The sequence below is a fragment of the Hippoglossus stenolepis genome, chromosome 21 (genome assembly GCF_022539355.2).
Source record: "Hippoglossus stenolepis isolate QCI-W04-F060 chromosome 21, HSTE1.2, whole genome shotgun sequence".
NCBI classification, from domain to species: Eukaryota; Metazoa; Chordata; class Actinopteri; order Pleuronectiformes; family Pleuronectidae; genus Hippoglossus; species Hippoglossus stenolepis.
The window spans coordinates 14,975,994-14,991,117 of record NC_061503.1 but is presented as its reverse complement, the minus strand read 5'-3'; the positions used below and the strand labels follow the sequence as shown (position 1 = coordinate 14,991,117).

Below are 15,124 nucleotides of genomic sequence, written 5' to 3'. Positions count from 1 at the left end.
ACTATAAGGACACCGGGCATCATCATAGGATGCAAGTCGAACTTTAGTGCAGGACCGACACAGCTGCCACTGTGGTGGAGGCTAATGTTGGTCTCATCCGTCCACGAAACTTTGTGTCGGAGCTTTGCAAAGTCAAATCTGGCCTCCTGTTTCCTCCTGTTTCCTCTTGTTTCCTCCTGTTTCCTCTTGTTTCCTCCTGTTTCCTCTTGTTTCCTCCTGTTTCCTCCTGTTTCTTCCTGATGAGACGTTTTGCATCACGTGTTCTGAATTCTATGTTTCTACTTTGGATGTTTCCCGTGGGAAAGGGTGGATTATGATACCTTCACTCCAGCCCTGTGGAGACTGGTGGTGATGGGTTTCTGTCATCAACTGCAGCTGTCGTCCTTGGCCGACCAGTTCAATGACTTGTTGCTCAGCACATCAGTAGTTTCTCTGTTTTAATCAGGACATTTCCAAATTGTTGAATTGGCTCTGACCAGTGTCTGTGGCTCTGATTGATTTCCCTTCTCATCTCAGCTACAGAATGGTTTCAGACAGCCGTCTGGTCTTCCTGTGGATTTATCATTTTTTAACAACAAATGCAGTGTTCTCAAACTCGAGGCTTAAACCAGGAGTAGACATTCAGAGCTGGTTAAGGTTTCAACAATCACACCTGTCTGACCGCTCACACGTGTTGCTCACTTGAAAAACAGCTGATGAATGAAACATGAGTGAAGCCATATTTCAGTTCTCTGACTCAAACACTAACACTGGCATGTTTGCAATCATTTCTGGACAACAATGCAGGTCTGTGACACAAAGAATGCGTCACATCAGACTACACATGATTTGTAGGTATTGGAGAAAATACAAAACCTTACCAGCTATATCTTTAAATTGCTACAGCAGAGAGCGAGCAGGGGAAACAAGCACTCAGTTTTTGATGATTGCAAAGTTTTTCAGCTGGCAGTGAACTCCCATCTTTCCCAGGTGGTTGCTAAGTATTGTCGAGACTGATCTCGGTTATAGATACATTATATTGCAGGAAGAGATTCAGCCGAAATCACATTTTAGTCCAGAAAGTTTTAGTTCCCAGTTTTGGAGGATGGGGGGGGGTCAAACTTTGGCGTCAGAAATCCAATAAACTTCAAGTTTTTCTGTTATTAAAAAAATGTGGTACAGCTTCATGATGCAAAATGCAGTTTAGTGTGTGTGTGTGTGTGTGTGTGTGTGTGTGTGTGTGTGTTTGTGTGTGTGTTTGTGTTTGTGTGTGTGTGTTTGTGTTGCTCAGCCAGCCTTACCAGAGTTCTACTTTACATATATTGGCGTTGAGATAAACTGTTTTGTCAACTGTGAGCTCTTAACCTCAAATTACTTGCAATCCTGTGTGTCCTGCCAACCTCAACAGCCTATTGTCACCTTTGTGATTGTAAATCTCCCCCACTCACCCACCTCCCTGAACACACACACACACACACACACACACACATACTGCTTCTCCTCTGTCCAACCCACTGTTGTTTTACTCTCTCTCTTATTTTTCTCCTCCCACTCCTCCCCTGCATTAATCCTCGATCACTTCAGGAATCAATCAATCAATCTGCGGTCAATTTGTGGTTCATAGTTACACTGTGAATTAGCGATTAGTCATGAATCCCCCCCCCCCCAAAAACAAACATGCTCTAATGCTTCAGATGATCAGTTAAGTTTGTTGTGTTTCGCTTTTTGTTTAACTTTTTCACTCCCTCTCGACAGACTTGGCCTTTTGAACTTCTTCTTTCATGTTGTTCTTAATCATCACACAAATATCCCTTTTAACATATGAAACAAAGTTGTTTGAGTAAACCGTCATTAGGAGCATAAAAGAGATGGACCAGCAGTGCAGCTAATTAGCAAAGCTTAATAGGCTCTTTAATATCTTACATCAGATGTTAGATTACAACCTCTGAAATTTAGAGATGGATTCATAATCAGGTGCTTTGTGGCAGCAGTCAAATGTCTTAAATAGATAAATGAGTAAATATGAATGAAATAGTAGATAAAAAGGAGTTTTACATGATTTCTGTTTGTGTTTGTGTTTGTGTAGACGTCCACAGCGATGGTGAACATTATGGTCATGGATGTTAATGACAACGACCCGCTGTTCATTTCCTCACTGACAGTGAACCTCACTGTCACAGAAGAGCAGGATAATGCCTTTGTGGGACAAGTTAAGGTAGGAAGATCTCACGTGCACACACACACACACACACACGCACACGCACACTCGCTCGCTCTCTTTACGCAGCAAACAACATGATCTCACTCCTCACTACATGTTTCAAACAAATATTGACAGTGAATCTACTCCATATGAACATGTATGAGTTTGACATGTTTATATGAGCGTGTGTGTGTTTCTATGCTAATGTGTTCACACATTCATGACTGTTCATCTGTTTTGGAGCTTCCTCCTAATCCTTTGTTATAACGACGTCTCACTGAAACAATAGTTCTTGACCTCACGTCTGCAACAACACGGGAGAGCATGTAGAACTACAGACTACACTCCTGTCTGTTGTCCTGACTACATTCAAGGAAATATTCAGATTAACTTCCCTGTGTCATCAGTCTAATACCACACATACAAACTCTTGGATGATACACATCGAGATTCAGAGCATCAAATTAAAATGCAGCTCTTAATCTTTTCCAATGGGGAACAGAGATCTCTAACACTTAAGTTGTTATGCGCATGTTTGTGGGTTAATAGGATGCAAGGATTTTAGAAGAGTTTTCCCTTTTGCATGTGAGACATCAGTGTCTATTAGGGTTAAATGTTTGACTTTAGACATATCACTCCCTGGGAAAGTCTACATCAGCCGCGATTACACTCGAATGCATCAAAGAAAATATTAGCACGTGCACCGTGTAAGTAACATGATCTCTTCTCGGCACCGCTGGATGAGGTTTTACCTGCGTCAGCGGCCTCGTCTCCACTTACCACAAAGACTCCTGGACTTGTTCCAGACCTAATAACTGAATCATGTATTCCCCAGACACGGGTCATGGGTAAATCTGACACTTTGATAGGCTCTGATCTTTAAAGACGCTCCCTCGGTTGCACACTTGCTTGGATTTCCTCCCAGCTTAATTCTTAGCCTTTACACACCAGTGTCAGGGGTTCTTTGATCAGTCTGACACGTTGCCAGCTTCTAAATGTTAATCATGCGTCTTCGGTTTAACACTACAATTACTCCAGAGATAAATATATAAATATCTTTTCCAACATTTTGAAAAAAAAAGTCTCACTTTTAAGAGGTTTCGGTCTTAAAAGTTTAATGCATTTTCTTATTTGAAACATTGAGCACACAAGTCCGAACCTGTAAATCCTATCGTATCCATAAATAGGACATTTCATTCAATGCATTGCAATTTTTATCTACCACTGAGACCTTTGGGAATCTTCCAAATTCAATATCCAGAAACCCAGCCTAATCTTCGGAGAGGGCACTTGAAACTATTCCAATCCTCAACTTCCTTCCTTTCACGGAGCCTTGGATATTTTCCAAACCAAAAAAGACAGCTTGATCCCTCAGCAGTCTGCGCGAGGCACGACTCTGGGCCCCGTTCCAAACCAGGGTCCATACCTGTAGGTATTAAACAGATTTCTGGAATAATGAATGGAGCTGACCTTGGTTTGCTGATGCTGGTGAGGTGGAGAGAGATGGAAAGGAGGCGAGGAAGTGAGACAAGCTCCGGTGGCAGAGAGAAAGGAGAGAGAGACACTGGGGAGAGGTGGAGGGAGAGGAGATGGGAGATGACAGAGTTAAGGGAGGTACAGCTGCATTCTTAATCTGACTTTCATGAGTTTAAGACATGGTCTCTTTTTAAAGAGGAGAAAAGAGGGGGTTGAATTCAGAGGCCATATGATCATCAAAAGAATTATATTAAGCCTATTTTAAATTGCCATGAGCTGAAGTGAATTCCTCATTTGCATTACTCTATGTAGAGGCAGCTGTAATGGAGGGTTGATGGCTGATAATACAGGGGCAAAATCTGTTATGGCAAAATGAAACTCCAAAATACCACAGAATGACGTCATCATTTGGGTGCACCCGATTAAGTTTGTTTTTACACATACATGCACACAAATTTTGTCTCCATCGAAAGTTTACAGAATTTGCACAAGATCACTAACTAACGTGTTATATTCTGTTTGACAATGACATCTGAACAATTTACAGAGGGAACCAGACTGATTCTCTGCCCTGACTAATAACTCAGTCTGGTGGCTCATTGCTGATACATCATGTTAATTATTTAGGTGAATGAGAGATTTATTTCATGTGGCAAGATTCAGAATTATGAGTTTCAGACTTGAAAATAGAATTCATGTTAATATCCCAAAACTCCCATTTTTCTTAAAGCCACTTATCTAATTTGAAGTTTCACAAGTAGGGTGTAGGCTTGATGCTAAGCTAACTGGCTGTAGCTTCATATTTCACAAACAGACATGACGGTGGTATCGCTCTTCTCCTCCCCAGAACTGCTTCAGGAGTAATGTTTGCCATCACTCGTTTGCAACACCGCTGTGCATGGATGATAGAGGAGACATAAACATAAACATGCACTTCTCCTCTTCCACACTTGCACATTCGTAAAACGTCTCCTCAGACCTCGTCCTTTCTCTCTCCTTCTTCGTCCAGGTTTCCTTCTCTCTCTCTCTCTCTCCCTTGAGAGAGGGATGATGAGAAAAACCCCAAAGCTGGATGCTCCATTAAATTTGTAACGCCCAGATAGTGATGAATTACCGAATACAAATCACGTCGAGAGGACTTCATTCTTCTCTCTCACAGTCTACACAACGCTGGCAAGAAAGAGTCCAATATCTATCAATCCTTGTAGTCACGGTGTGAGAGGAGATGAAATATCAATGGTGCAAAATTCGGTAAACGGGAATAAATATGGGTCACTGCAACAGTCAAAGATCTGAACAGTGGAGTGAATAAAATGGAATATAAATATGAATAGGGGCTAAACACATTAATGCATATTAATAAACATATTAAACTGTCAGTTGGGAGATGAATACGATTTGTATTTCATTAACGTCTACCCACGTAATATATACAAACAAAAAAATACTGGAATTCATATTGAATTAGCTGGACAGCATCCAGATGTCAATCCTTCCTCCTCTCTCTGCTGCTTGGGCGGAATTTGTTGGCAGAATGATTCAATACAATCCTGAATATGTTTGATTTGTGCCCCAACGTGTGCTAACAAAACAAATCACCCAGTAAGAACTAGCTCTGCGTGGGTCACCTCTTTGGCCCGGAGCGGGATAACCTGACAAATATTGGATGGATCGCCACGGAATTCTGATCAAACAATCAGAAGCTCGAGCGGATGAATCCTAGCTTTCAGCTCTCAGGTCAGAATATCAGTGTTTCTGCTTCCAGAACTTAGTGTAATGATCAAATACCTGCAAAACAAATTACACTTTGTCTTGGTTGGTCAGGGTCCAGAGATTTCTTATTGGCAAGTCAATAGGCACCAATTGATAGAGGAACCAAAAAGGGTCAAATAGCGACAAAGAGAATATTAAAGCAAGAGAGGAAGCAGAAGGTAATTTCACTTTAAAGCATCAATGGTTAATGACAAGCTCTCCTGCCTGGAGAGAATTCAGCTGGAAGAACTGGAGCGACTCGACTCGACTGTTCTCCAGAGTAAAAGACTAACTCCTCTAATCCGACGGCCGGCTGGAGGTGCTTTTTACTATATTTAACTCTATAGGCTGCATACGATGGAGCTGACTAGATTCAAACCAACAACCCAAATTGATATGTTTATTGAAAATTGGTCAAAAGGAACTAACTATATATATGTCAACTTTAACGCGTTATTCATAAATAGCAGCAACAAATTAAAATAATTCTCCTTTCACCAAATTGTTGTTTTGTCTGTTTTACCTCTTCTGGGGACTTTATTATAAATGTGATACTAGCAACATGGACACCTTAATGAATGCAAAGCCCTTAATGGTCCATTGCAGCAGACAGGTTGCAGTGTGTCTAGTGTGTGGAAATAGTTCACTCGAGAGGAATAATCCACTAAAGATGAAACCTGTACACTGTCACTGGTGAAATATTCAGGTCCTCGGGCCGCTCGCCCAACCAGGCGAGTTATCAGGCGCCCTGCGGACCTGAATATTTTGCCACATATGGAGGCTGGAGCTCTCCTGCAGCGGCAGTGAGTTCGGCTCCGACCCGGCCCTTTGCTGCCTGTCCCCCTTTCCTATCTAAATTCTGTCCTATCAATAAAAAGGCTATAGTGCCCCAAATGTCTTCAAAAACATATTCATATAAAAGGCTTCCACTAACGCTAGCTGGGGAACGATCCTCTTCACATCGGTAGAATTTAACTCAACACCCTGCTGTAAGACAGAAAGGAATGTAGATCGTGACTTTTCCGGTAAATTTCATTGTCACAGACGTTAGACCTGTAGCTGCAGTACCGTTTTAAACCTGGCTATAATGTCCCATCTTAAACCACAGTGTAAAATACAATTTAACTCAACCGTGACATTCGAAGGAGATGAAAAGACCAGAGTGTGTCCCTAACAAGTGATGGGGCTGTACATTCCTGTAACTGATGGAAGCTGAAAGCCGTGTGCGACTATGATGTCAGAGAGACTCACTGCTGCCAACTCTGCTGATCATCATGTTGCTCCATGAACAAGATGTAGAAGCTTTCTTCAGAATGTGCATCACGGTCTGCAAATACATTCTGTCGCTCGTCTTAAAGTATTTCCTTTTCCCATGATGTCATCAGCGATTAGTCATCGTCGATTTGACTTTCATCACAAAACTGTCAACTCAAGTCAAGAGCCACACACACACACACACACACACACACACACACACACTTAAACAATGTTAATATTCCCTCTGTTCTTGTCTCCTCTGGTCTCATCTGTTTTAATATTGTCAGAATCCTGATTGCACATAACGGACACTCACACCTCCTCATCACTCTGTTTTATTAGTTGAAAGAGACGGCATGGAGTCTTTGGACTGTGGTCCACTGATATCAGAACGATAGGCAGATGAAAGAAGTGCAACAAAGAAAACAAGAAACTCTGCTTGTTAAGATCGGAAGGACTCGCTCATTAAGTTTAATTCCTCTGGGCAAGTCGCGACGAGGAGAGGAAACAGGGGTCAGCAGGAGTTGGGGGTCCTCAAGGTGTTTTTTATTTCACCTTGTCAAAGAAAGACAAGGTGAGAAAGTGAGAGGCGTTTGTATGAAACCTCCAGACGGGAGCAACATGGGAGAGCTAAACAAAGGGAGTTGCTATCTTTGCTGAATCTTAATAAGAGAGTGTATAGTGCATAGTAAGTAACTGTCAAAGGCCAAAAGGTCAGAGATTGTAACTCATTGTGGATGAAAACCAATTTGATGAAGGTTCCCAGAGTTCTAAGTGTGTGCTGATTATGTTCTTGTCATTTCTCAGTATCTCTCTCAAACACACACACTCACTCACAACACATTTAATTAAACGTCCAAATATTTGAGAACTAAAGCTTTGTAAATGTTAACGAGAAATGCGAACGCTTCAGTCACACACACACACGTTTAGCTTGACTTTGGGAAGTTCAGCTCAGTTATATGCATTCTGAATATCCTCCCTTCTTATCGTCTGCGTTTAGGCTACAGACCCCGATCTGGGCTCTAGTGGTCAGGTCCACTATCGGCTCGTCAACCACCAGAAGCTCTTTTCCATCAACGCCACCGGAGCGATCAGAACCACGGTGCCGCTGGACAGGGAGGTCAGAGCAAATTGTACATGTATTTAAAATGTCATATTTTTCACAGCTGTAGTCTTGTTGTTGTTTGACCGTGAATCTCCGTCCTCTCAAAGGTGAAAGGTCACTACTTTCTGATCGTTGAAGCCTGGGACGGTTCGGTGGACCCCCGGCGATCCAGGTTAACTCTGTCCGTCACCGTTCTGGACGTGGACGATAACATCCCGGTGTTCACCCAACAAACCTACAATGTCAACCTACCGGAGAACAGCCCCAAAGACTCAGTCATATTACAGTTAAAGGTGAGTGCGTGGATGGAAGGATGCGTCCATTTGCAATTCATTTAGCAGTTAATATTGTAATATTTTAGAACCAGGTTATAAAGAAGTAAATCTGATATATTGGCTGATTTTAGCTTGATTTAGTCAAATGTGTTGGCTAATTAGTTTCATGGTTACAATGGTTAAAAATGCTATTCATTTGCTATACAAACATGTGAATAAAACTATATATATCTATCGTTATATATATATATATATGCAAAGCATCTTTTTTGTATAAAAAAGGGAATACACATCCTGTTGTCTTTAATTTGTCAAGACCAAAACCTTGAATTCAGTCTAATACAAGTATTTTGAATCATACATTTGTTTCCTGAATCCAGCCAATAAGACTCATTATCGTATTCTTCTTAGAGCTGAGGACTACATGTGCTTTGAAATGCCCAAGTTGGTTTCTTTTTTATAAACCAGCCGGCAGTGGTAATATCGTAAAAAGTCAGAAATGTAAATTTAACATCACTTAAAAAAACATGTGAGTTGTAGAAGAATGTAAAACAGTGAAATTGGCTTTTCCCTCAAGCTGAGTGGTGAAGTAGTTACAGAAGGAAAAACCATGTCCCGAGCACCAGTTGGATAAAAAGGTTTCTACCACGAGCGTTTCAGAGACACATGACACTGCCCCACAGTCTTTCATTAGCTCCAACATGTAGGATCTCATCCTTCTGGCAAATATGAAAAATTCAGATTGCCATGAAAGCGATGATATTTCTTTCTTCCCAATTATCTGACTCACTTCTCTCTTTTTCTCTTTGCAGGCGATAGATGCCGACCTCGACTCCAACCTCACGTATCGCATCAGAAGCGAAGGCCTGGACCCGGAGATCACTCGGCTTTTCCGCGTCGACCCAGGGACCGGGGAGCTCTCAGTTCTGAAGGTCCTGGACTACGAGGCGCTGAAGGACTCCGAGCCCACGTACATGTTCACCGTGGAGGCCCTGGATAGAGAGGGGACCATGCCTCCTGGACTCGCCTCCGTTACCGTCACGATCATAGTGAGTGTGTGGGGGTTTCCAGTGGGTTTTCAGTTCCAGGGAGATCTGCCTTAGGAAGTTAACCAGCTGTGAAACCAGCCACTGGAATTCCTCTTCTTCTTGTCCACTGCCTCCAAGAATAGAGATGCAAATGAAAACGGAAGCTCCTCAACATTGTAATCTTGTAATTCACTTTACTTCTTTACTCTTTTCATAATCTGCCTGTGCCCCGACTTCTACAGACCACAGGCAAGGAAACACATCACCTTAACACAGCGGTTCTCAAATTTCGATCCGTGAAAAGTTTCCACCCACTGAAATGATCGAGAACCTCTCCCTCATCATGAGCAAATATAGTATTTTCATAGTAGCGTGTTTGAACCTTTGCACTCTCTGCCTTCACCCCCCCCCCTTGCTGCTGCTGGAGAGGGTTGTCTGTGAGTGATCCTGATGTAACCACACCAGTGTTTTTGCATGCATTAGCACAAGCGCTACATCTGTGGAGAAGCTACAGTGCATTCATCACTTGTCGGGGAAGCTTAGAGAGCAATAATCTGACAAACGCTGTCCTCTTCACTCCATCTTTGTTCACTTTGTTTTTTTACCCTCTGTGTCTCAATGAGACAAATCTGTCATTCAGACATTCTGTGGGGGAAAAGATTTAAAACTCTTCTTCTCTGGTGTCCTCTCTTTTTAAAACTGCTGCAGTTTTCTGGTGCTGCTGACACCTGCTGTGATTAAAAAACAAAAAGAATAAATAAGAAGAGGTTTTCCTGACTGTTTGTTTTTTATCACACTGCTGCTGTTGATTCTTCTTCCCCAAATCCTCAAATTGTCTTAAGTCGGTGTAAGCACATGTTTGTGGGCTCAGGGGTTGTGTTAGCTGGATTTCAGGTCTTTACAACAATAAACAGCTGTTGTGTTTTTCTCCTTTTGTGGAAGCCAGATGTTCCAAAACGCTTTAGTGAGTCATTTCATGTGACTGAGGAGAGAAAGTTAAATTTAAGAATCAGAGTAATCACAGCAAAACCTACAAAATCAGGTTGCACAGGATTATTGTGCTACTGGCATTTACCAGAAAGATGAAACAGTCTTTTTTTTACTTTAAATTCAATATTAATTTTATTTTCATTCACACCACACAAGTGCACAGTTGAATGAAATGAACATTGCAGGCAGCTCAGGAATGCTATGGATTCCCAAGTACTTATAAAAGCTCTCTATAAATGCTTTTAATAACAAGTAAAAGAATAACTAGGTCAGTACATGGGGATATTAAATTAAATTGAACATAATGAGTAAATTAATACGGTGTAAACAGATTTTAGGATTGTTGCTCATATTGGATGAATTAGGACGTACTGATAATAGATAAATAAAACAGACATTGTGCCTGATACATTCCCAGTGCTTATAAATACTGCGTGTGTTTATCTCTCTCCAGGACATGAATGACTTTCCTCCGGTATTCAGCCAGTCAGCGTACCGAGGCATGGTCGCCCCGAACGCTGTCAAGGGAACCATCGTGACCACAGTGACGGCCAACGACTCTGACCCTGCGGTGAGCATTTCCAGCTGCTGCTGCTCCATCAAACTGTTCCCAAATTACATGAGGGAGAGACGCAGGATAACAATGCTCGTCTCGTGTGTGTGTGTGTGTGTGTGTACTGAATGTGTTTCTTTTTTTATCTTGGGCCACTTTGTGTTATCTCAACTGGGCTTTTAACTTTAAACATCTTCATTACACAAACTGGCTCAATCTGCTCTGCTGTAAAACGAAGGTCAATCTCGGAGCCCATCGCTTTCATCCGACAACAAATTAGCCTCTGGGGTCAACGGCAAATATTATAGTTCTTCCAGTGATTCTTATTTATAGGTGTTTTAGGTCCAGACGACGCTTTGGCTAATCTCTATTAAAAGCTATGTGGATGGATGCAGGTTGATTAAAAAGCGGATGCATTTGAGATTCTTCAAACTAGAAATGGAAACCAGTCAAGTCTTGTCCCTCGCCTACAGATTCTGCTGTTTATCAGACCCTCAGGTGTGGTTCAACCCAAGTTGAGAAGGACAGGGGGTCAACACGAGGACAGTGTGTGATCGTCTCTAATGAGGATTTGCTGAGTCACACAGCCTTTTATTTAGATGCAGATCTGAATGGCCGTGACTGTGAATAATAGCTCTTGTTCTCACTGGAAACAAAAGACAACCAACCGGCAAATTAGTGATTTTTACTGAACGGTTAATCCCTGGATCCTGTAAATATTTATGACAAAGAAATGTGTTAGTATCTTTATTTGTGCTGCTGCTCAAGGAGCCGTGGTCTTATTTGTCACTCTCACTGTCTTGCGTGTGAGATCTTCTAAACCAGCGATGTTGCCCCTGAGCCTCTTTAAAAGCCCCGTGTTCTTTTGACTAATGTGCTCGCTGTCTTCCTACATCAGCAGAATCGGTTCAGACTTGAGGTTCGAGCATCAAGTTAAACTCTCATGGGTGAAAACCAACATTATTCTGTCCAAGCCGTATCCCAGTGCTGTAACAAGACATTAGAGAGCAGCTCAACAGCCCCATATGCTCTCTCTATATATATAACATATATTATATATATTTCCAGACCTGAAGGGTATAAATGATATTTGCAACCATGTGTCATTTTCACCCTTCAGATCCAAAATTTAGCCGTAAAGTAAAAATCATTGGGAATTTATCAGTGTGAAGTTTTGCTGACTCACTGTGAGTTATTATTTAATGAAAGGTGACAATGGCAGAGCTGCTACACTCAGAAGTTAAATGACTGTTAAAGAGGAAGTTTAAGATTTTTACTAAAATAACTTTTTTTAAAGTTTGCGTTGAATGCAGTTTCTGGACAAACTCGTAACACGACCCTGACACTGCAACGCTAATAGTCGCGATGCAGTAAAATAAGTGAGTCTTAATGGAAAATGTGAGCTCAGTGACCTCTCTGTTAACCTTCGGTGCCTTTCTATTTCCTGACAATGGAGCTAAGTGGCACTTGTCTCTGGTTCCTGTAACAGCATTTTTTATTCATTAATCACGAAAAAGCCTGTGACATGTGGAGAGAGTCGCTCACCCAATGACAAAAAAAGGGCAGGAACAAAAAGTAGAGGTGGAATGAAAAATTGTTTAATTGCAGTAAATGGCGATACACCAGCAAAATGTCAAGATAAGATAAGAAAACTCAGCAAGTTGGCATTCAAAAACAGACATCATTAAAGAAACAATAAGCAAACATGCAATACTTATAAATGTAAGAAAATATATGAAAAATAGAAATGGAACAAGAACTAATGTCGGAGAGTGACCCCTCCTTTCAGATATACTGTTGATGTATAAAGTGTTCTTGAAGTTATATCACCACAATCTCGTGTTTAATAAATAAAATGCTGCCTGGTAATGACCTTCTTATCTACTTACTATTAGTTTTAGCACAAAATTATAAGAAAGCATAAGGTTTTAATGTAGCATGTACCCTTCAAACCTGTGCTGGGTTTAACTTGCCTGAGCCTGAGGACTGTAGATGTAGAGGACGACTTCTAAATCACACTGTCTGGTTACTTCAAAACAGGTGCTATTATTTTTGTAATGATGTATTTATATTGTTTTAGATTAGAAAAGCAGAGAAACAGCAAGAAAGGAGAGGGAGAGAAGGGGGGGGTTGATTTATTTCCTCGTCCTTGGGATATTTGTACTAATTAATGCAAACTGTGGAATTACTCTCACAGAGTGTTACCCTATGTGCCCGACTATGTCAAATATGATTTTATGTATTTCCTGACATTTTCAATCAAATTATACTCATTAACTGATTGCAGCTCATTATCGATAACACTCGAGAGGTTAATTCACCATCATTACAGTCCCTAAACTTGGACCTCATCGACTCCCCGTGTGTGTGTGTGTGTGTGTGTGTGTGTGTGTGTGTGTGTGTGTGTGTGTGTGTGTGTGTGTGTGTGTGTGTGTGTGTGTGTGTGTTTTTCTGTGTGCGTGTGTGGTGTGTGTGTGTGTGTGTGTGTGTGTTTTTCTGTGTGCGTGTGTGGTGTGTGGTGTGTGTGTGTGCCTGATGAGCATATGGACAAGGAGACGCTATTTGACATTTGGGTCCAAACTAATTGCTTTGGATATTAAATGCTGTAACTGTCTGTTTTAATTTGAAGCTGCTCTGCAAAAAAATAATCATGAGAATGACTTTTTTTTTCTAGAAACCACACGTCGTCCCATAATGCAACACTCATCTAACTCTGTCATCCCAATATACCTCACTGTCTTTGCAGGGCACCCCGGCAGGTCTAGTGCGATATAAAGTGGACCAGGACGCGTATCCATACTCTGCCAGTATATTTGATGTGGACGAACACACAGGACATGTGGTTACCAGAGTGAACCTCAATGAGGAGCCCAACCTGAAGTTCAATGTGAGTATGCAAAAACACACACACACTTTAACTTCCAAGTAATTCCTGATGTGCATTATGTATGTAGCAGCAGGAGCACAGGGAAAAGGAGCTGAATGCAGAAGCAGAGACAAATCTTAAGCAGCTCAGTGATTTATTTGAGAGGGAGGAGGCAAGAGTCAATACTGGAGGGATGAGTCCAGAAAGGCAAACAAGTCCGACGGGGAGCGGGCAGAAATCCAAAATCAAACAAAAACAGGCAGAAAAAGTCAGGGACAGGGAAGGGAGGCAAAAAGAAGGTAAACAGGATAAGAAATATTCAGCAAACTCAACGTAAAGCTGTCAAACATCATTTTTATAACATCAAAAAACGAATTAAAAGCACTTGAACAAACAAAAACTACAAAACTCCCTTTTGGGGAAGCTTAATTTCGTCCATCTTGGTAGAGAGTCTGTTCATGTGACACATTCGGTGTGTGATTTCAAAATAAAACAGGAAAGAGGTGAGATGTTCGGGTCTGCCACCACCACAGAGGTCACATGATGACTCTAAAAGGATGCAAGATGATTTCCAGGGGGGTAAAATAGAAAAAAAGGAATTAGGCAACACAGCATGGTCACTTTCCTCTCGTTTACTTTTTGTAGTTCCACTATTCAATCACAAACTTTAAGACTCTGGGCATTGCCAGAGTCTTAAAGTTTAACTGTGTGAAGAGAAGATCTGCCTTTAATTGAACTTGCGGACAACTGGTCGCACACCATGCAGAACCCGGGGGCCTGTGTCTCAGTTGCATGTACATGACACTGAGCAGAATTCGATGCCTTTTGCAGCCTCAGCTCTGTTTTGTTAAACTTTTTGCAGTACAGCATTCCCCCCCTTTGCTTTATAAGATGTTGTAAAACAGCGATGAAACAGAAGGTGAAAGATTCTCCCCCTGGAAAGATGTTAACTTCCCAACAGACTAATATATTGGATGTATTGAATATAACTGCGTGGCTGTGGGTCTACTGTATTACTCAATGTAAATACTGTAACGCAGCCTCACTTGTTGTAGTTCCCAATCCATCAGAGTGATCTGTTCCAACTGTAAACATTGGCAGTTCAGTGGAGACATCATTACAGGAGAAGACTCATCTGTTCTGCTTCAGTGCTTTTTTGGGGGATTCTGGTGTTTAGTCGGTGGAGGTTTGGGACGACATCACATGAATTGAGTCATTAAGAACGTCTTTGATCATTAATCTCGGCATTTGTGTACGTAGAGGTGTCTCTGTGTGAAGCCGAAATCCCCCATCCGCTGTGCGAAGTGTACCGCACCAGCTTGTTAGTTGCAAAACTACCTCTTTCCCGTGCAGCAGCTTTGGGCCATGCTAATTTTGTCTTTTTCACTGGGCTTTAATTAACACAACAAGGATTCGGCGTCCTCTGAAGATGTCCCTCATGGGACTCATTCTACCTCGTTTGCTCCCCATAACTCAAACAAAATGAATCAGCTCAACGCCGCTTACAGTTTTTTGGATTGCGACATAAACACCGTCTGAGGAACCAGTTTTTATCACAACGACAGATTCACAGTCGGATAAATCTCACTGACACCAAGGCTGCCTGATTGCAGTCGCATTATAAAGGCATGACAGGT

General features: G+C 41.7%; 1 protein-coding gene across 8 annotated transcripts in view; it reads left to right on the top strand.

Annotated features, from left to right (window-relative positions):
• Positions 1 to 15,124, top strand: part of LOC118100961 (protocadherin-15) — a 133,423-nt gene that overhangs the window by 70,760 nt on the left and 47,539 nt on the right. For all 8 annotated transcript variants that reach the window (XR_007032321.1, XR_007032320.1, XR_007032318.1 and 5 more), the window contains exons 20-25: positions 2,066 to 2,194; positions 7,671 to 7,790; positions 7,883 to 8,068; positions 8,863 to 9,099; positions 10,523 to 10,639; positions 13,368 to 13,508. Coding sequence is in view for 4 of the 8 variants with exons in the window: in XM_035146520.2 (XP_035002411.2) it covers positions 2,066 to 2,194; positions 7,671 to 7,790; positions 7,883 to 8,068; positions 8,863 to 9,099; positions 10,523 to 10,639; positions 13,368 to 13,508 (930 nt within the window). In the remaining 4 variants the exon portion in view is untranslated. The remainder of the gene's footprint in view (positions 1 to 2,065; positions 2,195 to 7,670; positions 7,791 to 7,882; positions 8,069 to 8,862; positions 9,100 to 10,522; positions 10,640 to 13,367; positions 13,509 to 15,124) is intronic.